Source organism: Capra hircus, chromosome 13 (genome assembly GCF_001704415.2).
Source record: "Capra hircus breed San Clemente chromosome 13, ASM170441v1, whole genome shotgun sequence".
Classification (NCBI taxonomy): Eukaryota; Metazoa; Chordata; class Mammalia; order Artiodactyla; family Bovidae; genus Capra; species Capra hircus.
This window is the reverse complement of record NC_030820.1, coordinates 63,663,051-63,690,571: the sequence shown is the minus strand read 5'-3', so window position 1 is coordinate 63,690,571 and position 27,521 is coordinate 63,663,051. Positions and strand designations below refer to the sequence as shown.

General features: G+C 38.1%; 1 protein-coding gene and 1 pseudogene across 5 annotated transcripts in view; one reads left to right on the top strand and one right to left on the bottom strand.

Annotated features, from left to right (window-relative positions):
• The window catches only part of NCOA6 (nuclear receptor coactivator 6), a 91,044-nt gene that overhangs the window by 30,875 nt on the left and 32,648 nt on the right, over positions 1 to 27,521 (top strand). For all 5 annotated transcript variants that reach the window (XM_018057746.1, XM_018057748.1, XM_018057747.1 and 2 more), the window contains 6 exons: positions 738 to 843; positions 4,859 to 5,140; positions 8,627 to 8,782; positions 18,535 to 18,657; positions 25,492 to 25,620; positions 26,346 to 27,203. In XM_018057746.1, the coding sequence (XP_017913235.1) occupies positions 4,906 to 5,140; positions 8,627 to 8,782; positions 18,535 to 18,657; positions 25,492 to 25,620; positions 26,346 to 27,203 (1,501 nt within the window). In that variant the 5' untranslated portion in view covers positions 738 to 843; positions 4,859 to 4,905. The remainder of the gene's footprint in view (positions 1 to 737; positions 844 to 4,858; positions 5,141 to 8,626; positions 8,783 to 18,534; positions 18,658 to 25,491; positions 25,621 to 26,345; positions 27,204 to 27,521) is intronic.
• On the bottom strand, positions 13,966 to 15,063 carry LOC106502779 (annotated as a pseudogene).

Below are 27,521 nucleotides of genomic sequence, written 5' to 3'. Positions count from 1 at the left end.
ATACATTTTTTGATTAGGTTTATTTTTTTAAACTGAGTTTGTGAGTCAGTTTTATAGTTTGGAAATTAATCCCCTGTCGGTCACTTCATTTGCAAATATTTGCTCTATTCTGTATGTTGTCTTTTGTTTATGGTTTCCTTTGCTGTGCAAAAGCTTTTAAGTTTAATTTGGTTCTTCCATTTATTTTTATTTCCATCGTTCTAGGAGACGAATCCGAAAAGATATTGCTGCAATTTATGTCAAAGAGTGTTCTAATTTGACCAATTTAAAAAATGAATGTATAGGGAGGTTTCTAAGGCTTAGGGTCCCAGTTTCATAATTCTGGTATACATCCCTGAGTTTTGCTTCTGTATGCTTTAAATTGCTTGTTGATGGAGTTATTCTTTACATTTGTAACTCCATGGACTAATAGCCCTCCGGGCTCCTCTGTCCTTGGAATTCTCCAGGCAAGAATACTGGAGTGGGTAGCCATTCCCATCTTACCTAGGGATCAAACCTGGGTCTTCTACATTGCAGGCAGATACTTTACCATCTGATCCACCAGGGAAGCCCAATGAGTGCTCTAAGATCTCCAGGTGGGGGGAACTATTCTCTGCATATTTCATGAAAACCCTATTTTATTGTTATCTGAATGTGTCTGAGTTGACTTGATAAATTGTCATGTTTGTGTTCTGATGGAAGGATGGTCACCTCTGTAATTTCTGTATAATACTTTACCTTTTTTTTGTTGTTTTTAGGATATTTATTTGACTGCTACCTTAAAATACAGGCCGTAAAAATGCCAGCTTGTTTGGACTTAGAAGATGACCTGGACAAATGATAAAAATTAAGAAAAACATTTTGGTGAGTGAAAACTTACATGAGAGTAAATATGGCTCAAAATTAATTCCTACCAGTGGAATGACACTACCAAAGTTATATAGCGAAATTCTCTTAAGTTTAAATGCCTTCTGTTTCTCTGAGGTTAAGACTTTGATCTTGCTCTTTTTTTATTCTCTCTGTGAATCCACAGACCTCCCAAGAGGCGCATCATAACACTTAAATGCATTTTAAATACCTGGTCTCTTCCAGCATTCCACCAAACACAGCATAACTCACTGAGGCCCTTGTTCTACCAGGCTTCCCCGGTGGCTCAGACAGTAAACAATCTGCTTGTAGTTCAGGAGACCCAGGTTTGATCCTTGGGTAGGAAAGATCCTCTGGAGAAGGGAATGGCTACCCACTCCAGTATTCTTGCCTGGAAAAATCCCATGAACAGAGGCGCCTGGTGGACTACAGTCCATGGCGTTGCAAAGAATAGAACACGACTGAGCGATTTAACACTCTAGTGTTCTACCAGTTTTGTAAGTTATACTTGGATTTAACTTAATCCAGGTTAGACTTAGACTGTTGCTGCTGCTGCTAAGTCGCTTCAGTCATGTCTGACTCTGTGCAACCCCATAAACAGCAGCCCACAAGGCTCCCCTGTCCCTGGGATTCTCCAGGCAAGAACACTGGAGTGGGTTGCCATTTCCTTCTCCAATGCATGAAAGTGAAAAGTCAAAGTTAAACTTAATTAGAAACTGACTAGACTTAATTAGAAACTGACTAGACTTAATTAGAAATTGAAAACTGATGGCTGGTGGACCATATGCAGCTACAGTGTGTTTCATTTGGCCCATAGGGTATTTTCCAGAAATATAAATCTGTTCTTAAATTTGGAGATTTTACTCAACATACAGATTTTGTGCTTAGTCGCTCAGTTGTGTCCCACTCTGCGACCCCATGGACTGTAGCCTGTCACGCTCCTCTGTTTATGGGGATTCTTCAGGCAAGAATACTGGAGTGGATTGCCATGCCCTCCTCCAGGGCATTTTCCCAACCCAGGGATCATACCCAGGTCTCCCACATTGGAGGCGGATTCTTTACCGTCTGAGCCGCCAGTCTTCTCTTAAAATTCAGAATGTTAGTCCTGTGCCTGCACAACTCCTTCCATCCCTCCAGAAAGAAAGTAATAAAGTGGAGCAAAGTAGCGAGTGCCTAGCATAGATGGGTGTTTGAGTTTCCCATTGCTCAAACCATTCATACAGTATATGCAAATACATTTGATATTCAACATTCTTCCTTTATTTTACACACCTGAAGCCTGTAGGTATATGAATTTATGATTTCTGAGGTATATAATAGTGTCTTATCTTTTTACTCAAATGGCAGATAATCTGAATAGTCTGTGACAATCTTTAAATGATTATTCACATATAAATCTGAATATGTATAAATACATATATTTATATCTGAAAAGACTTATAAGTAGCTAAATATATGTGATACATAAATTTATATTTTTATAAATATATATTCAAATATATATATATTTAAAACCTACTGTGATTTGGAAGATATTTAGAAGCTGTTTCACATTTCCTATATCTGGTGGAGTTTTACTGTGAAACAGTACTGTTTCTGGTATGCTTGCTTTTCCCTTTTAAAAAAAAATTTTTAACTTTATTATGATCAATTTCAAATATATATAAATTATAGTACAGATAAAAATACAGTGAACACCCATATACCCATCATCTATAATTAACCATTATTAACATTTTGTTAGGTGGGTCAGTGGTAAAAGAATCCGCCTTCAAAGTCGAGTTTGATCCCTGGGTCAGGAAGATGCCCTGGAGAAGGAAATAGCAACCCACATCCATATTCTTGCCTGGGAAATCCCATGAACAGAGGAGTCTGGTGGACTATAGTCCATGGGGTCACAAACTCAGATATGACTTAGCAACTAAACAACAACATTTGGTTAATCTGTTTTTTTTTTCCTGAATTATTTTAAAGTAAGTTATAGACATCGTGACATTTTACCTCTAAATGCTTCAGTATGCATCTCGTGGGACTTCCCCAGGGGTCAGTGGTTAAGACTCTGGACTTCCATTGCAGGGTTCGATCCTTGGTCAGGAACTAAGATCCTGTGTGCCACATGGCATGCCCAAAAAGATAAATGCTTACTATCTCTTAAGACATCTCTTGTCCTGTATAACCACAGCACCATTATTATCACACCTAACAAAGTTAGTAGCTGACTTCTTGTCTGCCAGTAGAGAGTTTTCCAAATCTGGATGCACAGCCTACATGGCATGACCAAGCAGGAATTTGTTTGGTTTCGTTTCTTTGACTTTTGCAGGGGAGTTTTCCCGGGGATCTTAGTTCCCTGACCAAAACTAAGGATCAAAACTGTGCCCCGTGCAGTAGAAGCCTGGAGCCCTAACCAGTGGACCACCAGGGAATTCCCAGGCAGCAGCTTTTAAACCCTTAGAATATTTTTTAGTTTCATTTATTTACCTTTAAAATTCCTTGATATCAGTAAAATGTAGAGAGTGATTGACTAAGGGCAATGGTATTTATAAGGATTTTCTGAGTGCTGTTTTTTCTTAACCATCCAAATTATACTATTCCTTTGTACACTGATGGTGCTAGTAAAGGTTATAATTGCCAGACTATAAGGTGAAGTCACTCAGTCATGTCTGACTCTTAACGACCCCATGGACTGCAGCCTACCAGACTCCTCCATCCATGGGATTTTCCAGGCAAGAGTACTGGAGTGGGTTGCCATTACTCTGCTCAAATGTAAATTTTTCTTTTTCGTATTTACAACAAAGAAATTTTCCCCCTTAAGGTTGCCTAGGTTAGTTTTTGAAAAGCCTTTGCTCTTTTTAAAACAGAATCGTTAATTTTTTAAAGTTATTCTTTTTTCCTATTTGTGCAGGAAGTATAATCATAGTACAACATATGTAGCTTTCCTTTTTCCTAATGACTTATAGCATATTTGGAAAATAGGAAAATTTACCAGCAATCTTGCCAACCTAGTACAATCACTATTTGTATTTTAGTTGATTTATTTTCAGTCTTTTTTTCTTAATCATCTTTTTAAAAAAAAAAACCCATAGTTGTAATTATGCTTTATGTAAGGAATTTATTTTAATTAGAAGATTTGTGTGAGGGTCTTATTTCCTTGCCATTCTTGCTTAACATACATTAATAAAAATTGATGTTTATTCATTCACTTTTGGATTAAGAATGTGATCATCAGTCCCAGAGATAATGGAAGAAATGACCACGTGGTGTGGTCTTTAATATTTGTATTCTTTGGTAGGCAACATAACTGAAAATAGCAGAAAATTTGAGTTCTCTAAACCTGAAAGTTAAAAAGTAATTTGGTTCTGTCCTAGACATAGTTCTTTGCCTCTGTAAATATGTGGTAACCAGTTGTTTTACTTTTGCAAAAGTATTTTTTTTTCTTTCAAAACTTTGTCTTTCTTTTTTTCTGTTTCTGAATCATTATTTTTAGCTATGCCACTATCAATAACCCTTTAAAAGTTATTTTAAATGATCCTTGTGAAAGACTTTGGAATTTTAGGTAGTCCTGCAGATGCTCTTAGTTAGGTAAGGTTGTCCTTTGCAGGTTGAAGAGGAGGACTTTAGAAACCTTGGTTGCTCTGAAGCATTTGTTAGGACAGGAGTAAGCAGAGTCTGTGGTCAGCCTGGATCTTGCTCTGTGGGTCAACCAAAGGCCTATATGAATTAACTCTTAGAAGATACCTATTTTAGTTTCTTGTGATCTCTTGTTCCTTTCTGCCTATATCCTAGGCTGACAAAGTAAAAGGAATTTTAGTTAAAACTGGTAAATTCTTATTTCTAGTATCTTTACGAACTTACAGAATATCTTAATTAAAATAGTTTATCCTTCCTGTAATTTTTAATTTACTCTATAGTATTTTGTTATTACTTGTCAAATAAATTAGTTTTCATAGAAGTATATATTGTTGATTGTGTAAGTATGTGTTGTAATACTTTTTTATATCTTCTGTTTTGAAAGGTTTTTTTATTGTCCACTTGACATATGCTTCTGGAATAATAGTCACCATGGTTTTGGATGACCTTCCAAACTTAGAAGACATCTATACTTCCTTGTGTTCATCAACAGTAGAAGACTCAGAGATGGATTTTGACTCTGGACTAGAAGATGATGACTCAAAAAGTGATAATATTTTGGAGGATTCCACAATCTTTGTGGCCTTCAAAGGAAATATAGATGATAAAGACTTCAAATGGAAATTGGACACAATATTGGAGCATGTGCCCAATTTGTTACACATGGGTAATTTGCTTAATTATTTTCTCTTTTATTACTGTTTTTGATTTGCCCTTCTGTGGTTATCTTGAGTTTTACAAAGTACAACTGTGCTGTATTAGGTTGAAAGGCTGATTTTAATTGGAAAGTTGGAATTTTAGGAATTTTTTTAATAGAAATGCTGTTGTATTTTCTTAAGTACATGGAGTGACTGAATATAAAGCATTGCTTAGCATTGTAATGCTTAAATTATCTGTTGTAATGGATAGGAGCGGGTTTCCCAGGTGGCTCAGTAGTAAAGAATCCAGCTGCAATGCAGGAGGTGCCAGAGACACAGGTTCAGTCCCTGGGTCAGCAAGATCCATCCCCTGGAGGAGGAAATGGCAATCCATTTCAGTATTCTTGCCTGGGAAATCCCGTGGACAGAGGAGCCTGGCAAGCTATAGTCCATGGGGTCACAAAAGAGTTGGACATGACTAAGTGACTAAACAACAGCAAAGATGGATGGGAGGAATTCTCCAGACCCAAATTTATTTATTGCTTTTAGCTCTCTGGTCTTTAGTTTCCTTTCCTATAAAATGACTGGCTCTTTGAGGCCACTTAAAGCTTTCAAAAATCTTTTACTCCATGCCTTTTTTGGCTTTACTTAAAATGTATTTGAAATTTGTTCTCTTAAATTTTAGATCAGAGGTTAACTGATAGCCTACTGGATCCATTGTGCAGCCATGTGTTACATACAGCTCACTTTAGTTTTTCTGATGTTTTTTTCATTTATTTGTTTTTTAGTGTTTGAATTTTATTGCCAGTGCTTCAAGAAATAGATATTTTATATTAAAATTCAGATTTTGGATTTGTCTTTATACAGGAAAGGTCTGATAACATTGAACTCTCCTATCCCAGGTGGTGCTAAGTAGCAGCTGCCGCTGAAGACATACCTTCCCCTCACCATAGTCCCATCTGGCCCCTTTACACATTTAGATAACCTATAGTGGTCTTACAGGAATTTGTGCTTGTCGACTTTGGTTTATATATTCTCCATCTTTTCTGGTTAGTGCAGTTATTTAATCCCTTCAGACATAGTGCAAAGCCTAGATTTTATCCTTTTATTGCAACTCTTCAGTGCTAACCAACTTTTTTAGGTTTTGAGGTCTTATTCTTTAGAATTAATATCAGGAGGAGAGCCATTTTTTTTTTAAATGGCTCTTTAAAAAAAAAACTTGTTTCAGGCTTCTTTCTATGGATTATTTAATACATTATTAGAGAATTTTATGGTGAAAGTTGTAATTGCCACCATAATCATGTTATGATGTATCATATTTTAAGGGCTAGCTGGGCCTGATTATTCATTGTTCTTAATTATCCACATTTTTTCTTGTTTTTAAATAGCTGAATTAGCTTATTAATGGCTTTTAAATACATTGGTAAGCTCAGACATGGTAATCAGTTATATTCTTGATCTAAAAAGTATTTTAAATTAGATGTTCTCAAATATGATGAAAGTTAAGAAAAAAAAATTTTTGATAAAATATAAGTGTTATAGTTAAAATTTTTTCTGTAGGCTTATCACGAGTAGGTAACATCAAAAGCAAGTTTAATGTCTGTCTGGGCCACGTAGGAATAAGATTGCAGTGCTGTTCAGACTGAGAAGAAGCCCTGCAGCATTTGTCCTCTGTGGCAGCAGAATCTCAAGCTCCCTGCCTTTTGCTATTTGGATGTATAAGTGTCATGGAAAGGAAAATGGCCTGAAAATCAGAGCTAGATGTTAATGCCATTTTAGTGATAGGTAGCCACTGGATTGAAGAAGGCAATGGCACCCCACTCCAGTACTCTTGCCTGGAAAATCCCATGGACGGAGGAGCCTGGTAGGCTGCAGTCCATGGGGTCGCTGAGAGTTAGACACGACTCAGTGACTTAACTTTGACTTTTCACTTTCATGCATTAGAGAAGGAAATGGCAACCCACTGCAATGTTCTTGCCTGTAGAATCCCAGGGACGGCAGAGCCTGGTGGGCTGCCGTTTATGGGGTTGCACAGGGTCGGACACGACTGAAGTGACTTAGCAGCAGCAGCTACTGGATTCTGGGTAAATCTCTTAGATTTTCTGGGCTTCAGTTTCCTACCCTGTAAAATACATTTGGACTGAATCATGCATATCCTTCCTAAATTTCCTTTATTAATATATCTCAATGCTCTTAGCCAGTGGTCTCTTTTTTTCCATATTAGAACAAGTGGACTCCATGTCTGGATAAACTGATAATGTATAATGGTTTTGGAGGTAGAAAGGGCTTTTAGGTAACATGTAGATACTTTCCCCTATCCATGTAAATTTCTTATTTTGAGGACATATATGCCTAAATGACCATTTTCTCAATGCTTGAATGTATAATTGAATAGAGGCTGCAAAAGATTTGATGTAGCTGAGTTTATAACAAAAGGGAAAATTGTTTTGGGGAAAAAATGTTTTTTTTAATTATTATTATCTAACTGGACCTGGTATTTGCTTTCCATCTGTAAACTATAATTACAAACAACATTACCTCCTCAGTTAGTTTAACTTTTGCATTATAATTTAAAAACATCTTCGAAGTTTGCATTGACTTTTCAGGTTTGCTGAAATGTAATGTTTTCTTACCCTAACTGAAATATAGTTGTGAGATTTATGTTGCTTTTCTCCTCAGTTTGGTGTGCTTCAATGGAAATTCTACTCTTGTTTAACATATAAAAAGATTAAAAATCAGAGACGTAAACAATCAAGACTTAAGCCTTCCTTAAACTGAAGCATTTACAGGACATTGGAAGAAATGTTTGCTCCCTATATCTATGAATATGTTTCACAGAGATGCTCAGTGAAAATTTAAATATGAGTACTAAAAGTTCAACTTTTTCATTTGAAGAAGTATAATTGCTGAACATTTTATAAGTGAATCTACTGTCTTCCTTTTCAGTGCTCTTTCTTTAAACAAGTTTAGTGAATTGTAGCTGCATGTTCTCTAATATCCTACAGTTGGCATATCTGCCAGTTGAATTTTTATAGAATTTCTCTTAAAATTTGAAACTTAAATTTGCTTAGTTTCTCAGTTCACATATATTAAACTGAGTCTAGAAGTAGACCTTATTCTAGTAATTTAAGCTTATCTCTCCCTTCCCTCCTGTGATCCTTACTCCATCTTACTGCTTTCCATCTACTAAGTGCCTATGGTATGTCAGGTGCTATGCTAGATTTTCAGCATATTATTATATAATTTAGCACTCACAGTCTCATGAAGTAGTTTTTTCATGGTTTTAGAGAAGAGAAAATTAAGTTTCAGAAATGTTAAATAACTTGTTCATGATTTCCCAGGTGCTAAGTGGTAAGGCTGGGATTAAGTTTAAGATCTAATACCAAAGCTTAAGCTCTCTCAGCTATTCCATACTGGTATTCTACCTTGTTCTTTTACTTCCCTGTTGTTGTTCATTCCATGTCTTCTGATGGCTAAAACATTACTAATATTATTCTCTTCCTTTCATGACCAAGAATCCAGCAAGCTAAAGGTACAGAAGGTGGAGCCCTGGAATAGCGTGCGTGTGACGTTCAATATCCCCCGGGAAGCAGCGGAGCGGCTTCGGATCCTGGCTCAGAGCAACAACCAGCAGCTTCGGGATCTGGGAATTCTCTCCGTTCAGATTGAAGGTACGTGTCTGGTTCCAGATTATAGGAATACTAGAATATAGCATGATTTGTAGCATGTGCCGCTTTGTCTGTTCCTCTTAAGTTGAATTCACAATGCCAAGTAACTCACAGAAAGCTAACCAAAATGATCACATGGATCACAGCCTTGTTGTGGTGAAGGGGCTTGCATAACTCAAAGAAGCTATGACAAAATGTGGTCCACTAGGGAAGAGAATGGCAAACCACTCCAGTATTTTTGCCTTAAGAACCCCATGAACAGTATGAAAAGGCAAAAAATATGATACCAGAAGATGAGCTTCCCAGGTCAGTAGGTGTCCAATATACTACGGGGAAAAGCAGAGAAATAGCTCCAGAAAGAGAGCTGGGCCAAAGCGGAAACATTGCTCAGTTCTGTATGTGTCTGGTGGTGAAAGTAAAGTCTGGTGCTGTAAAGAACAATATTGCATAGGAACCTGCAATGTTAGGTCCATGAATCAAGGTAAATCGGATATGGTCAAGCAGGAGATGGCAAGAGGGAATATCAATATTTTAGGAGTCGGTGAAGTAAAATGGATAGGAATGGGCAAATTTAATTCACATGACCATTATATCTACTACTGTGGGCAAGTATCCCTTAGAAGAAATGGAGTAGCCCTCATAGTCAACAATTGAGTCTGAAATGCAGTACTTGGGTGCAGTCTCAAAAACAACAGAATGATCTCTGTTCATTTCCAAGCAAACCATTCAACATCACAGTAATCCAAGTCTATTCCCCAACCACTAATGCTGAAGAAGCTGAAGTTGACTGATTCTATGAAGACCTACAAGACCTCTAGAACTAACACTAAAAAAAGATGTCCTTTTCGTCTTAGGAGAGTGAAATGCAAAAGTAGGATGTCAGGAAATACCTAGGATAACAGGCAAGTTTGGCCTTGGAGTACAAAATGAAGTAAGGCAAAGGCTAACAGAGTTTTGTCAAGAGAACACACTGGTCACAGCAAACACCCTCTTCCAGTAACACAAGAGATCACTCTACATATGGACATCACCAGGTATCAGATTGATTATATTCTTTACAGCCAGCGATGGAGTAGCTCTATATAGTCAGTAAAAACAAGACCTGGAACTGACTGTGTCTCAGATTATCAGCTCCTTATTGCAAAATTCAGGCTTAAATTGAAGAAAGTAGGAAAAACCACTAGGCCATTCAGTTATGACCTAAATCATATCCCTTATGATGATACAGTGGAGGTGATGAATAGATTAAGGGATTAGATCTGATAGACAGAGTGCCTGAAGAACTATGGACCAAGGTCGTAACATTGTATGCAGGAGGTGGTAACCAAAACCATCCCAAAGAAAAAGAAAGGCAAGAAGGCAAAGTAGTTGTCTGAGGAGGCCTTACAGATAGCTGAGAAAAGAAGAGAAGCAAAAGGCAAAGAAGAAAGGAAAAGTATACCCAGCTGAATGCAGAGTTCCAGAGAATAGGAAGGAGAGATAAGACCTTCATATGTGAACAGTGTACAGAAATAGAAGAAAACAATAGAATGGGGAAGACTAGAGATCCCTTCAAGAAAGTTGGAGATACCAAAGGAACATTTCATGCAAAGATGGGCACAAGAAAGGACTGAAATGGTAAGGACCTAACAGAAGCAGAAGATACTAAGAAGAAGTGGCAAGTATACACAGAAGACCTATACAAAAAGATCTTAATGTCCCAGATAACCACAATGGTGTGATCACTTACCTAGAACTATACATCCCAGAGTGTGAAATCAAGTGGGCCTTAGGAAGCATTGCTACAAACAAAGCTAGTGGAGGTGATGGAATTCCAGCTGAGCTATTTCAAATCCTAAAAAAGATGAAACTGTTAAAGTGCTGCACTCATTATGTCAGCAAATTTGGAAAACTCAGCAGTGGCCACAGGACTGGAAAAGGTCAGTTTTCATTCCAGTCCCAAAGAAGGGCAATGCCAAAAAATGTTCAAACTACCATACAATTGCACTCATTTCACATGATAGCAATGTAATGCTCAAAATCCTTCAAACTAGGCTTCAGCAGTACATTAACCGAGAACTTCCAGATGTACAAGCTTTACTTAGAAAACGCAGGGCAACTAGAGATCAAATTGCCAACATGTGTTGGGTCATAGAGAAAGTAAGGAAATTCCAGAAGAACATCTACTTCTGCTTCATTGACTACTTTAAAGCCTTTGACTGTGTGGATAACAACAAACTGTGGAAAATTCTTAAAAAGATGGGACTATACCAGACCACCTTACCTGCCTCCTAAGAAACCTATATGCAGGTCAAGAAGCAAGTCAGAACCGGACATGGAACAACAAACTGGTGCAAAATTGAAAAAGAAGTTCGTCAAGGCTATTATTGTCACCCTGCTTTTTTAAACTTATATACAGAGTACATCATGCAAAATGCCAAGCTGAATGAAGCTCAAACTGAAATCAAGATTGCTGGGAGAAATATCAACAACCTCAGATATGCAGATGATACCACTCTAATGCTAGAAAGCCAAGAGGAAGTAAAGAGCCTCTTGATGAAGGTGAAAGAGAAGAGTGAAAAAGCTGGCTTAAAACTCAACACTGAAAAAACTAAGATCATGGCATCTGGTCCCATCACTTCATGGCAAATAGTTGGGGGAAAAGTGGAAACAGTAACAGATTGTGTTTTCTTGGACTCCAAAATCACTGTGGATGGTGACTGCAGCTACGAAATTAAGACACTTGCTCCTTGGAAGGAAAGCTATGACAGACCTAGACAGTGTATTAAGAGACATCACTTTACCAACAAAGGTCCGTCTAGTCAAAGCTATAGTTTTTCCAGTATGGATGTGAGAGTTGGACCATAAAGAAGATTGAGTGCTGAAGAATTGATGCTTTCAAACTGTGGTGCTGGAGAAGACTCTTGAGAGTCCCTTGGATAGCAAGGAGATCAAACCAGTCAATCCTAAAGGATGTCAGACCTGAATATTCATTGGAAGGACTGATGCTGAAGCTAAAGCTCTTAATACTCTGGCCACCTGATGTGAAGAGCCAACTCATTGGAAAAGATCCTGATGCTGGGAAAGTTTGAAGGCAAAAGGAGAAGAGGAGGGCAGAGGATAAGATGGTTGGATGGCATTGTGACTCAGTGGACATGAGTTTGAGCAAAGTCAGATAGTGAAGGACAGCGAAGTCAGGTGTGCTGCAGTTCATGGGGTCACCAAGAGTCAGATATGACAGCGACTGAACAACAAGTTACTCGTGTCACCTGTGCTTCACATGAAAAGGAGTTGAGGCTGGTTGGGTCCTGATGCTTCAGCATCCATAGCCTCAGACTCCATTCCCTTGGACTGATTTTGGCTATCAGTCCATCCAACTTTGGTTTTACTGGCACCCCAACCAAGGACTGATTTGTCTTTTAAACAATATCTAATTTCAGGGCTTCCCTAGCAGTCCAGTGGTAAAGACTTTGCCTCCAGTGCAGAGGGTGTGGGTTTGATCCGTGGTCAGGAAGCTAAGACCCCATATACCTCGAGGCCAAAAACCAAAACTTAAAGGAGAAACAATATTGCAACAAATCGATAAAGACTTCAAAAATGGTCCACATCAAAAACAAAAAAAAACCCTTAAAAAAATACCTAATTTCATCTGCTTCCTTTCACCCAATATGCCTGATTTAGTATTTATTTTTTATTTATCTAACAGAGGCCCTGAACAATCCCTTTGTAGCCGTATTCATTTGCAGATGTTTTTGTCAACATGATCTTTTAAAAATGAAAATACAGTACACACACACCTTGGAACTGTGCTATGACTGGCCATTATTTGCAGAATAATGTCCAAACTCTGTATTGTGACCTCGGGCTTCGCATAGTCTGACCTTTACATTTCTCATCTAGCCTTATCTCGTCCAGCTCTCCTCCCTCCTCCTTGCTGTCTGTTATAGCCTCCTCAGCATTCTTTCGGTTCCTTGATTATACATTTCTTCTTCCTGTCACAGGTCCTTTGCATTGATGTCTCCTCTGTATAGATGTTGTTCCCTACCATTCCCCTTTCTGTTAGTTATATACCCAGCCTTCAAGTATCAGCTTCAATCTTAAGGATGTGTTTTCTGAACTCCTTGACTGAATCAGAATCTTTTTTCACATGCTTTTGCAAAAGTCTGGTTTTCCCCTGCTCTGATCATTTCTTACAGCTTCACTAGAGCAATTATTTTGATGATTATTTTGTTCCCCCATGGACTCCAAGCTCCAGTAGGGGAGAAACCATATCTTGTTGTGCTGACTGTTGTATCTTTACCTCCCTGTACATGTTAAGTTCTTTAATAAACATATGCTGAATGAAAGTAAAGGAAGCACATATATAATAGCACTAGTTTGCTTCAGCTCTTGGAATACGTGATAAGCAAAATATAGGCTTTGCCTTTATGAACTCAGAAGGAACTCATGACCTTGATGAGGGAGATAAACCTGAGAGATGGAACTACCAAGTATGAGGAAGCACAGAGGAGCGTCTGTCTTTTGGTGTTCAATGTACTAAAACCTTCTTTCCCCTTCCTGCGTTGATGCAAACAAGGTGGCAACCAGTGAGTGATTCCAGCCTTCTCTTGCCCTTGTCAGCCAAGCCCTTCTGACCCTGTGCTTGCATAGGACCTAAAAGTTCCACAAAACCTCAGTAAGTGAAAGGTCAACATTTTATGTTTAGGAGTGAGACACATTTTGTGCATTAAGATTGTAGATTATTGTGCCCCAGAAGGAGCAATAATAACAAACAGATTGTTAAGAGATAGATTGAGAAATGAGGTGAATTCCATAATTTGATAAATACGAGAATCGTGGCTTAAACAATAACCAGTTTGTTTTGATTGTCCAAAAGGATTCAGAAAAGTAAAATTAATTCACTGCAATCTATTAAACATAGGATGAACTTTTGGGAAGAGTAGAAGTCAAACAGCTATTGTTAATAACACCATATAAGTTGTTTATGTTTTATAAGCACATCAGCATGCATTTTTTAAATAAGAAACATATAAGCAGTTTCTTAAAAACCCTAAACATTTTATAGTCTATGTTACCTGTTTACCTGAATTATAAGGGCTTTTTGGTAGTATTTTCCAGTGGAGAAAGGAAACACCAAATTTCTTCTCTTTTTTTTTTTTTAAACCACAAATAAGATCTTTTGTTTGTCACCATTAAAAGTCTGCATTTTAAACAGGTTCTTGGACTGTTGGCTTGTATCCATTAGTTTATTCAGCTTTAGCGCCTGTCTCATCCCCAGCAACTTTTCCAGAACTACTACCTTTACCATGTAGCTCTGTGAGTTTTCCTACTTCAAACTTGGGCTTCTGAAGCATTTTTACTTTTCTAACAAAGACATCATAGAGTGGAAAAATAGGTTGGCAAGCTTTTTCTCTGTCTTTTCCCGTGCTGTCTGGAATCGATTTATTGACATCCTCCTTCAAGTCATTTGTCTGCACCTCTCAGGTCATGATTTCCACCATCATCTTGTGAATCTGGCGCACCTGCTGGTGCTGGGCATAAGAAGTCTTCCAAGTCTGATTGTTGCATTTTTTAGTAAAACACATGTGAGAACAGATGAAGCACATTGATATAAACATGTGCTTCAGTCATGGTCTGCCATTTTTTGACCGTTGAGCACATTTTGTCACAGGTAAGATCCATACCATGGAAATCTCAGTCAGGTTTTACCCTGAACATCCTCCGTAATTAGCTTGAATCGTCTAAAGGCAGCTTCATCATTCTGCAGATCAGCAAGATTCATTTCGTTTATTGCATATAGCTGTAATATGTTCATTTTCCTTGCTGTAATAGTATCCCATTGTATAAATATGCAAAATCTTATTTTACTACTGATTTTTAGGTTGTTTCTAGGATCTGATTATTAAAATAATGCTGCAATTAAAAAAAAAAACAGCCTTTGAGACCATCAGATGTGATTTTGTTTCCTTGAGTTCTTGTGGTCAGTGCTTTCCTACTATTCCTTGTATTGAACATAGCTGGTGCTTTCACATCATACCAGTCTTCCTTAGAAAATGGGTCAACCACTATCTTCTTGGCTCCCTTTCTGCCTCCTTTTGTAAGACGCTTATTCTTGCCAACCGTCTTGGTGACGTTCAGAAAGCCAAAAGGGCAGACGCATAGCTTGCTCGAGAACTTCGGTGAGCAGGGCAGAATGCGTTGTCTGTATGACCCCAAGTTTCTTCTCTTAATCATCCCTACTTCCTACAAATCTTCAAAAGAGTAAGACTCCTGTTTATTCCTGTAGCCATAAATTAAAATGCAAATACCAGCATGGAAGCAAAATAGATCACATATATTATAAGAAATTATGAAATTTACATATGGCAGTGATTATCATACTACAGAAAAGAGTTTTTTTTTTTAACTTTTAAAGTACATCTATGTTCTGGGTGATCTCCTTTTCTCTTTCCGCATTCACTGGGAATTCAGGCAGGAGTGAAAGTGGTGGCAGCAGCTGTTGCTTTTGTGAAACTGATGATGGGCTGATGCCTTTTAGGTTTAAAGAGGAGGTCTTGCCACTATTGTGGTGTCTGCTGCAGGGCTGGAGGGACAGGTTGTCCTACACCCAAGGACACACAGTCTTTTCTCCATTGAAGAACGCTCCCTGTACCCTTCTTTTGAGTTTTGGCCAGGGAGTTGAGGAGACATCTCTTTTGAGGACATTTTGTGACTCCCCTGTAAATTCATTCTGATTTAAAGTAGGAGTCTGTAAAGGGTCAAAGAGTAAAAATTTTTGGCTCTGTGGGCCAGGAGATCTCTGTCAAGACAACTCAGCTCTGCTGCTATAGTGCAAAAAACAGTCAAAGCAGTATGTAAATGAGTGAATGTGGCTGTGTTCCAGTAACACTTATTTATCTGAACAGGCAACAGGCTTGATTTGGCCCATGGGTCATAGTCTGCCAACCCCAGTCAGCAGGTTGGAGAGCCAGTAGTGTTCTCTTCTATGTGTGTTTCCTTGACAACAACTAACTTATGTACAGCTTGTAAATAGGATAATAACAGTAGTATAGTGTGGAAATTGTGTTTATTCATACATTATTTTTTTTTTGCCTGGGCAAAGGGAGTTAGAATAGTAGGATTAGAAGGTTAATTGTCCATAAACCATTTGATCTGTTGCTACATGGCTGGGAGCCCTTTCAGCTTTTTTTCAGCAAATTGAGAATGAGAAGTTACACTCAGGTGCCTTCCCCAGAAGTACACCCTCAGCATTGCATGGCTCTCAGCTTGTGAACTTTACTTCCTCCCATGCCCACCTGGAGGGCAGCCCCACTAGCTCAAAGCTCCACTGCATCTGTGTTCCCTCCCAGCTTTGACCAGGCATTTCCACTCTAGTGTTCAGGTGTGTTGCCTACACCAATTTTTGTTTTCATTAGAGCTCTAGTTACAAAGCCGCATGGTTTTTGAGTTTGCCTCAACAGTATTTCTCCCATGAAACCTATTATTTTCAGTGTGAGATTTTTATGGACCGTGAGGTTTTCCTGGAATGCAATTGTCATATGGAAAAATGTCTATGATTCTTTGTAAGGTTATGATAAGATGACTTTTCATCATATAGTCCATAAATAGCTAATGAGTGCCTGTTACGTACACCAGGCACTGTTCAGTGTTTAAAGGATATAGTTAAGGTGGCCATAAAATTTATCATTTAAATTAGGAATTGAAAATAAATGGAGTTACTATGAATAACTATTAATAACTATCCTGGGAGAACAGATAAAAGAGTGTGTGTATGTGCTCAGTCATGTCTGACTTTTTGTGACCCCATGGACTGTAGGCTCCTCTGTCCATGGGATTTTCCAGGCAAGAATACTAGAGCGGGTTGCCATTTCCTATTCCAGAGGATCTTCCCAACCAAGGGATTGAGCCCGTGTCTCTTGCATTCCTGCATCAGCAGCCAGATTCTTTACCACTAGTGCTACTTCGGAAGCCCATAAAGGGGAGGCAGACAAGAAAATAAGTGAATGAGTAACTACATGGGATGTGCTCTGAAGAAGTAACAAGATGTTTTGATAAGGGTGACCTGACATTGGAAAAAATGATTGGAGAAGACTTTATGGGCTTGTGACACTTAATCTTAACACTGAAAATTGAGAAGATGGTTTATGTGAGGAGTGCCGGAGAATTGCTCTAGGCAGAGAGAACAACTTGTACAAAGGCCTTAAGGTGAAAAGTGGGTTTGTGTGCCTACGAAAGTAAAAAACGCCACTGAGCCTGAGTCCTTGTTATTGAAGGAGAAACTAGTTTGAATTGAGATTAGAGAGACTGGCAAGGACCACATCTGAGCTGTTAGTAACAGCCACAAGCCACTTTTATGATCTGTTGTCCATTTCAAAAACAAAAGCTCTTCCACCTGGAAGTCTTCGCAAATTTAATATGTTAATAGTTCTTTCCCTTTGGTGGAAACTCTCAAGATCTGTATTCTTTTTCTCTTTTATTCTTAACTCCCATAGGCAATTTAGAACATTGTATAGCCCCTGGTGATTGGTCACTTATTGTTAAGATATTTGTTCCCTATTACCAAGCTATCTGCCTGGTTACAATAGTTAATATTTTATCTATTTATCTAGCTGACCTATATCGTGACAAGACAGGAAACTGCTGTGCCTTCATTGGCTTCATTCTTTGTCATCTTGCCCTAAAACAGTAAGGAGCATGGTGAATGTAGCCTTTCAAATCGTCAGCCACAGGCTAGCTATACTTTTTTCTGTCCGCAAGGTGGTGCTGTCTACCAGAGTAAGAATAGTCAAAATTTGGGCTTAAGCTCAGGAAGCATCCCAAAACTTGTTTCAGAGATCTTTTTATTAAGTGAGGTTTAAATTGCCCCTTACTTTAGTAGTCAACTCCAGCAGGAAAGGAAAAACATGTGATCTTAAAGAAGCACAAAGGGCTTACAGGGAGTTTGCTCCTTAAAGTGAATAGTGGTTATGTGAGGTTTGCGTTGTAATTATCCTTTGAATTGAATTTGTTTCATACATTCTTCTAGGTACATAATATTTACTAAAAAATGAATTTCATCATGTCATTCTAATTTTAAAAAAATAAAATAAATTGCCTCTAACTTTAGAGTCTACTCAATTGGAACACTTCTAGTGACATTACCTACCAGGCTATTGTGAGGTTCAAATAAGATACAGTTTCTTAAGCATTAAAATCCCTATGCAAATGTTGCTCTTATCATATCTCAGAGGTAGATTAGTAGCCAGGGTATCTACTCTTCATTGCATGAGTTTCTCCTCTGCATATCTCTTTATATTGCAGTTGTTGAATGGAAAATGGTATTTTACTTACAAATATCACAGTGTCCCCATGCCATTGTATGTTCTTTCTGCGTTAGACCTACTCATATTTCTAATTTCTGATCATAAATTCTCAAAAAGTAATCTAGGATTTGAGACTTTCTGAGAATATTTTCTTCCTACACACATACAAGATGAGTTGATTGAAAATAAATATTCCGCCTTCCAAGCTCTCTGCTGATGCCATACATCATTAATGATTGTCCATCTACTGTATTGTGAGAATTAGTTATGTTCTCCTTGTGCTTCATGTAAGTGAACCTGCTCAGGTGAGGTTGAAAAGAGGCCTGTATAGTATTGAACTCACCCTTTTTGTGGTGGTAAACTTAGCATAATTCTTTAAAAACACATAAACCTAGAGCTCTTGTATATCTGTTTTTCAACAAAATTTACATCTTATTCTGATGATTTCCTTTTAAACCTGACTATCATTTTCAGGGGAAGGTGCTATCAACCTGGCTTTGGCTCAGAACCGGAGCCAAGATGTGAGAATGAATGGACCCATGGGAGCTGGAAATTCAGTTAGGATGGAAGCGGGATTTCCCATGGCAGGCGGTCCAGGTGAGATCTCCCACTCAGTTGTATGACGTTTGACTAGTTTCCTTTTTTTTGGCTTTATTTGCTAATATATGATCGTTTGAGTCCTGCAAGATAGGTGGGGGTTCCTGACACACTTCTGTTGATTGGTTCAGGAAAACAAGACATGAATCTAGACTCTTAGGAGACTAGGATCACAGAGCATGGAGCATATATAGTCTTCGCGATGTTTGGGGCTCATACTTAAAGGTAGATGTGCCCTGAGCCATGCAGGAAACAGGAAACATTTATTGAGTTCTCATTGTATGATGGGACCTATGCTAAGTGTTGCAAATAGAACTGAATAAAACATCTTCTATCCTCAGGGTGTTTTATAGAATAACGTAGCCTTCTGTGTTATGAAAGAGAAAGAGTCACCTTTCTCTGTGACTGAGAATCCAGGAGTTTGTGCATGCTTAGGTGAAATCTGTGGAAGTATGTGGGAGAGTATGTGTTTTTCTGTATTTAGAATTTGAGAGAGTTACAAATTATTTGCTACCTTTGTAGCAGTCCTGAAATTTCTTCTTTAGAGACCGAACCCACTTTCTGTGGGTCACAGAAGGTTAAAATTGAGTTGGTATTCTCATTTTAAGCTGAGGAAACTATGGAGTTCACAGAAAGGAAGCAGTTTGCCCATGGTCAAGTAGCAGTGGGCAAATCTGACTCCCCAGGTCAGTGCTGTTTTCACTGCACTAGCAGCTTTCAGGATTCTTCTGCTGTAGGAACTTTTATTCCAATAAGCCAGAAAAGCATAGCTGCTGTGATTGAAGGAGAATCTAAGTACGTGAAATTGTACCTGATCATTCACTTCCAACCTACCACAGTAGCTCTTGAAGAAATACAGCAGAATAGAGAAGCTCAGTTTATAAAGCCGTTCCTTCTGAACTGTAGCTGAAGACTTGGCCATGGAGAGTTGGAGCTAGGTTTTCATGCTGGCACTGCCACTTGGTGTTTACCTGAAGCGCATCACTGTACCTCTCCATGCAACAGTTTCTTCACCGAGATAATAGTCCCTATAATCTTTTGAGCTCTTTTTTGAAGATGGTTGCGCCCTGAGCAATGTAGCAGACCTTCACTGAGTTCCTGTTGTGTGTCAGGACCTGTGTCTTTGGGCTGTTTTGGAGTACTGTATAGTAAATGGAAAATACCCAACCTGGAACCTATAGTAGGGAGTTAAATAAGTTTAGTTCTCTGCAGAAATCTGAGCATTTGGTGTTAAGGCATCTTGATGAGAGATTATAGGTAACGCTGTTGCCTCCATTGAAGAGCCAGAAGAGTGAGCAGAGTATAGCCAAGTTGCATATAGTTAGTGCAAGACCAGACCGAGGATGAGACATCTGGGTTCTAGTCTCAACTTCCGGCCAGATGTCTTAATAGTTACTGGCCTTAGTTACCTGTAAACATATTTATGTCCAAGAAACAATATTACAGATCCCTTCCAACCTTAAAATGTTGACTCCATTAAGCCAATATCAGCACACTAATTGCAGGCTCTCCTAGTATCTGGCAAACAGCAGGCATATTTACTAAGTATCTCTGAAAAGTGAGTGTAAATTTTAGTGATATATGTCGTTCATTATCAATATAGGAAACTTAAAAGATTTAGGTTGAAATTAGATTGTTTAATGAAGGACAGTGTGATAAAATATAAAGTTTCAAGAATAATCAATTAGTAATGATCTATAGTCACAGTAATATTTTAGCACCTAGGTATCTTTTTTTACTGCCAAGCATACTTAAAATAAGAATGTTTTTTCTCTGTTGTCCACTGGGACGGTGGATGCAAACAAAATTTAATATTTAGTTAAACAAATTTTTCTAGGGAAAGAGACCTTAACTAACCTTTATAATAAATAATTTTAGAATTGTGTATCTAGAATGTCTTAGAGTAAATTATTCTTAACACTACTTTATTCTCTTTGCATTGGCAACAGAAACTTGACTGATAAGCAGGAGTCCTTTTAAATGAAAACAAAATCCATAGCCAATTTTGTTTCATAGCTTCATAGAATCCCAAGATTAGTGAGGTACCATAGTAGTCATTTAGTCATGTGTCATTATTGATGTTTTGAATCGATAATTCTTTCCTATGGGGAGCTGTCCTGTGCCTTGTAGGATGTTCAGCAGCATCCCTGGCCTCTGCCTATCAGGTGCCAGTAGCGCCACCACACCTTCCTCCTAGTTGTTCCAGCAAACTATCTCCAGACCTTTCCAGATATCCCTTAGAGGACAAAATTGCCCCCAGTTGTGAAGCATGACTCTAGTCAAGATTCCCGCATCGTGCTAGAATGTATTCTACAGTATCACTCCTGAGCATGTTAGCCAGCATGTGCTTAAACATTTCTGGGGATAGGAAGCTGATTGTAGACTAAGAAAACCTATATCTTTTTATTTCCCAAGAACTTTCTTACTATCCAATTACCATCTTTGGAAAGTGGGGTGGGGTTCCAAGAAACAAATCCATTTTTAACAGGTAAACATTTGCCTAACTGCCCTGTCTCAGCTACAGAACATCTGAAAATGTCGGATAAAATAGAACACTTAATGCACAGATGAGCTTGTAAGACAATAAGGAAGAATCCTCAGGGCAACAAAGAAGAACATTTAAATAACAGTGAACAGGTGAAGGGACAAGGAAATGGCAACCCACTCCAGTATTCTTGCCTGGAGAATCCCAGGGACAGAGGAGCCTGATGGGCTGCTGTCTGTAGGGTCACACAGAGTCTTACACGACTGATGTGACTTAGCAGCAGCAGCAGCAGAACATGTGAGGAAATGCTGCAGGAGCCAACAGATTTGAGTTTTAATGGCCAAGAGGGAAAAAATAGGAAGCCTTGCCTTGGGTCCACATAAAGAAGGAAGTTAGAGTTCAGAATCCTTCATGAAGCCAGTATTTTCAGTAAAAGATAAATAAGAAAAAGTTTTGCTCTCTGGCACAGGAGGCCAAAGGCAAAGCTTATCTCCCTTGATCTGGGCTCTAGTTGAGTTGGGGAAAGGGTGGTTATGGAGTTGTCTTATCTATCCTCATACATGTTGGACATGTGTCACTGAAATGACCCAGGAACAGCAATGCTAAGTTATTAAGTGGTTCTAAAGTGGTAATAACCACTGAAGCTGTCACCTCAAACCATTGCAGATTTCTCATATTTATTGCCGGTTATAAACGAGCTTATTCTCTGAATTTATAAATTTAAGATTAGACCCTCTTTCCAGAATTCTAGGTAACAGAAATATCAGCATGTTTAAAATAATGAAAATTCTAAGAAGAGAACAAGACACTATCAAAACACAAAGAGAATTTAGGGGGAAATTAGAATCTACAGAAATTTTAAAATTATTGAAGTGAATAACTTATTCAGCCAATTAGAGACAGCTGAATTGGAAGGTGAATTTGAAAAAATGCCAACAGTGAGAATGCAACAGACAATAAATAAATAGATGGAAATATGAAAGAGATCAAGAGAAATGAAGGATAAAATGAAAAAGCTTAATATATATCCCTGAAAAGAGTTGCAGAAGAAGATAAGGAAATTGAGGAGTGACAATAGTAAGAGAATGGCTGAAATTTTTCCAGAATTGATGAAAGACATGAGTCCTCAGATTCAGAAGTCCAATAATTCTGAGCCCTACAAAAAAATAAATAAATTCACATCTAGACACAAAATTGAAAAACTGCAGAGCAGGAAAACAGAGAGAATGTTAAAAGGAATTCAAAATAAAGCCCCAATAATTTACAAAGGGAAGATTATCAGACCCACAGCTAATTTCTCAGTGGCAACATTGATGCCATGAAACATGAGGATAATATTTTCAAAGTGATGAGAAAATTAACAGCCTAGAATTTTAAACAAAAGCTATAGTATCAAGAGTAGTGTGAATTAAAGACCTTTTTAAAGAGACTAAGAGAATTTACCATTAACAGACCCTTGCTAATTGAACTGCTCAAGGATGTACTTCAGGAAGAAGAAAATTGAACCTAAGATGGAAGAAATAAGAGCTAAGAAGGAATGGTGAGCTAAATAATTGGTAAACATTGGGTAAATGTAAATAAACATTAACTTACTTAGTAATAATGATGATCATACATGGCCTTTAGATATGTCTGTTGACATTTTTAAAATATCACTAAAATAATAGAAATAGAAGGTATAATTTCTAAACTAGTAGTGGAGGGGTTGAAAGGAAGAACATGATGAAAAAAAGTCTAGTAAAATTCAGGAGAAGTAGGAAAACAGCACAGAAAAAAAAGGATAAAAAACAGTGATATCATAAAATGATAAAATATACCAGTAATTAACAATAAATGCAAGTGGATTATAAGCACTGATAAAAAGAAAGTGATTAATTAGATTGAGCAATTCAGATTTAGCTATGTACTCTTAGAGGAATCATATAAAACATAAGGTCTCAGTTCATAGTTAAAAGGATAGAAGAAAATAGAGAATCCAGGTGAATATTAACCGAGAAAAAGGAGTATGACAATATTTTTATCAGATAAAAAGCATTGCTAGAGATAAAAAGGATGACTGTATAATATAAAAGGAAAAATCCAGGAAGATAACTAAACTTTTGTATTTTTAATAAACTAGCTTCAAATATGTGAAGTAAAAATGGCCCGGATTCATGTAGATAGCAAATCTTAAGGAAGATTCTTACACACCTCCAATAGTAATTGATGTATCGAACAAAAATTGGTAAGGATAAAGAAAGCTCAAATAATATAATTAAAATAGTTTGAGACATATTAGACATGGACATATTTAGAAACTGTACTAATAATTCAAGAATTCTTAATCTTCTCATGAATGACATTTGTATAAACTGATTATGTTATTCCAAAAGCAAGTTTCAGTAAATACCAAATACAGGTATCACATAGATCATTTTCTCTGACCATAGTGCAGTTAAGTCAGTGGCCAAAAATAACAAAAAACTAAAATACCCATATTTTTAGAAGTTTTAAAATGTATTCTAAATACCCAGTGATTTAAAAAAAAAAAAAAAAAGCATTCAAGATGGACATTAGAAAATATTTAGAAGGAAATAATGAGAATAGTTCCCCAGTGGCTCAGCAGGTTTAGAATCTGCCTGCAATGCAGGAGATGGCAGGTTCGATACCTGTGTCGGGAAGATCCCCTGGAGGAAGAAATGGCAACCCACTCTAGTATTCTTGCCTGGAAATTTTCATGGACAGAGGAGCCTGGCAGGCTACAGTCCATGGAGTCACAAAGGGTCAGACACAACTGAGCACATAACATGGCAATGAAAATAGTACTTGTGAGATGTAGACTAGAAAATTTGACTCTCAGATATTTAGAGCAGACCTTATACTAGAGCTGTCTGAAAATTAAAAGACTTAAGTGTCTGACATAAGAATGAGAAAAAGAATAGCAAAGTAATAATTTAGGAGGAAGGAAATAATAAAGGTAAGAGCAGGAAAAATGGCAACCCACTTAAGTACTCTTGCCTGGAGAATCCCATGGACGGGAGGAGCCTGGTAGGCTGCAGTCCATGGGGTTGCAAAGAGTCGGACACGACTGAGTGACTTCACTTTCACTTTCATGAATTAAAAAACCTATTGGAACAGAGCAGCAAAACCAGAAGATGTTTCTCTGAAAAGACAACTAAAATTATTGATCCTAGTAAGACAAATAAGAGAGAGAGGCATGAGCAGTGTAAAGAATGAAAAAAAGTGTACTCTTTAAAGGGTGTATTTTATTATGGCATGTGAATTATATCTCAGTTTTTAGAAAGAATGGGAAGAAAAATTCCATGAATAACTTTATGCTAATAAATTTGAAAGCTTTGGCAAATTAACAGGTTTCTTGAAAGTATAATTTAACTGAAACTGACTTAGTAAGACATAGCAAATGAAAAATCTACAACTACTTAAGAAATAAAATAATCTGTCTCCCTGTGGATCAACTAGTATAACCACAGGCTCAGATGATTTTACAGGTGAATGTTACTAAATATTCAAAGAACAGATACACTTATTCTTTCAGAGCATAGAAAAAGAGAAAAGATGCTTTCCAGCTCACTTTGAAATTGTTTTCAATGTGATGCTAAAATTAGGACGAGAGCAGAAGATAATTATAAGTTGTTTTCACTTATAAAGGTAGATGCTATTAATAAATCCTAGAAAATCTAATAGTATCAGAAGTTAGCAAGATGTGAATCAAGAGGAGTTCTCAAACTGCTAAAGTATAAATACGTATAACCACTTTTGAGTGCAGTTTACCAATATCTAGTAAAATGGAAGATGCTCATACTTTAAAACCTACTGATTTTAAGTATGTAATCTAAAGAGACTCTTACATGTCTATGGAATACAGGACAAATATATGCCATTGCAAAATTCTAAGGATGAAAACTTAGTGTTCATCAGCAGGCAGATGGCTGTATTAACTCCATAAAATGGGGCACTATTATAGTCAAGATGGGTGAATCTCAAAAAAATAGTATTAAGTGAAAAGGGAAATTAAACAATACATATCAAATGGTGTCACTTATACAGAGATTACAAGCATTCAAAAAATGTATTACAGTTTATATATGTAGAAAAGATAAAAACTTGAAACTGTTAACCCAATATAAGATAAGGAGGAAATGGAATGAGATTGGGAAGGAGTAGGAGGCTTCTTATATATATTGCATATATATATGAAGCAGGCAGAGTAGGGCAGGGTTTACATTTAAATAAGGTAGACGATGGTATAAAAATTTTCTATACCTTTTTACATCTTTGAAATATTTCATTAAAAACAAGCATTGTGTCAATTCCAGTACTCTATTCTAGAGATTTTTTTTTTTCTCTAGGGTTAATAAGGATGACCAGCCCTGCCACTGTTATGATACCCCAGGGTGGAAACGTGTCATCTTCCATGATGGCACCAGGCCCCAATTCAGAACTGCAGCCCAGGACTCCTCGCCCTGCTTCTCAGTCAGGTATTGACCTCCAACCTTTAAGAACTGAAGAGGCTGCACTCCCTGCACAGAGCATCATAGAATTCAGCTCTCTCTCTGATGCCAGATTTCTAACTGCTCAGCTGAAATGCTGTTCTCTATATAAAATCTGCCTTAGTTTCTTCAAGCTGGAAGTCATTATTTCCTTTTCAAAATTTCTTCTCAGAGTTTCTCACTATTCTTATCAGTTATACCCCAACATTCCTAAAAATGTATTCCGTAGCCTACTTAATCCTGCTCCTTCATAACCGAGAATTCTGTAGTGAAGTAAGTTTGGTTAATGTGTCCTACTAGATCCTCCCTCCCAGAGATCCAAAAGTAACATGTTGGAAGCACTGGAAGTCCTATAGTGAAGAAACCTGTCTAAGGCTGTGTTAGGTCCAGTGTCTCCCAAATCTGATTGACTTAATTTTTTGTTTTGTTTTCTAATACTAATGAACATAGTCCCTCAGAATATGCTTTGGAGAATACTGCTCTGCATAGTTTGCCTGGCTCTTATATCCACTTTAGAATCATACGCTCTTTATAGACAAGATTCAGTCTTTCTCTCATCTCGATAGTTGTTTTGCATTATAGTAAATGCTCACAAACATTAAATGATACCAGAAGATTTTTCTCTGTTTTGCAGAATTGCCAAGACTCTCGGATTGCTCTAGAATCTAGGTTGCAGTAAGTTAATTATTGCTTTGTTGACTATCTTTAAACAGATGCAATGGATCCACTCCTCTCTGGGCTCCATATACAGCAACAAAGTCATCCCTCAGGATCTTTAGCGCCCCCGCACCACCCAATGCAGCCCGTCCCTGTGAACAGACAAATAAACCCAGCCAGTTTTCCCCAGCTGCAACAGCAGCAGCAGCAACAACAGCAGCAGCAGCAACAGCAGCAACAGCTGCAGGCAAGACCCCCACAGCAACATCAGCAGCAACAGCCACAGGGCATTCGACCCCAGTTTACTGCCCCAACTCAGGTGCCTGTTCCTCCAGGCTGGAACCAGCTGCCTTCCGGAGCCCTTCAGCCTCCTCCAGCCCAGAGTTCTCTGGGCACAATGACTGCAAATCAAGGGTGGAAGAAGGCTCCCTTGCCTGGCCCAATGCAACAGCAACTCCAGGCAAGACCATCCTTAGCCACGGTACAGACACCTTCCCACCCTCCCCCTCCATATCCCTTTGGCAGCCAGCAAGCTTCACAAGCCCATACAAACTTTCCTCAGATGAGCAACCCAGGCCAGTTCACAGCTCCTCAGATGAAGAGTTTGCAGGGAGGGCCCTCCAGGGTCCCGACCCCCCTGCAGCAGCCCCACCTCACCAACAAGTCTCCTGCCTCCTCACCCTCCTCCTTCCAGCAGGGATCCCCTGCTTCCTCCCCAACGGTTAACCAAACTCAGCAGCAGATGGGACCAAGGCCACCTCAAAATAACCCACTTCCCCAGGGATTTCAGCAGCCCGTCAGCTCTCCGGGTCGGAATCCTATGGTTCAACAGGGAAACGTGCCACCTAACTTCATGGGGATACAGCAGCAACCACCAAATCAGGGGCCACAGAGCTTACATCCAGGCCTAGGAGGTGAGGAGCACTGGAGCTGTTTGTGTTGTGAATTGACTGAAGCTAGATTTTAGTAGCACTTCAATTTTTAGAGTTAATGGAGGGAGTGAAACGAGGATGTAACTATTTGGTTTTGTGAATATAGTGATGACACTTGATATGACTTAGTTAACTTGATACATTATGCAGCGTGTTACTGGTTATGTTTAAGCTAGTCCTCTGGATAAAAACGCAGGTAAAATTCAATGTAGATATACGTTCATTTTGTTTTTCAAATATTTTTGCCTGATCTTGTACTAGTAAATTAAGGCGTCTGGAAGAATCATGGTTTTATTAACA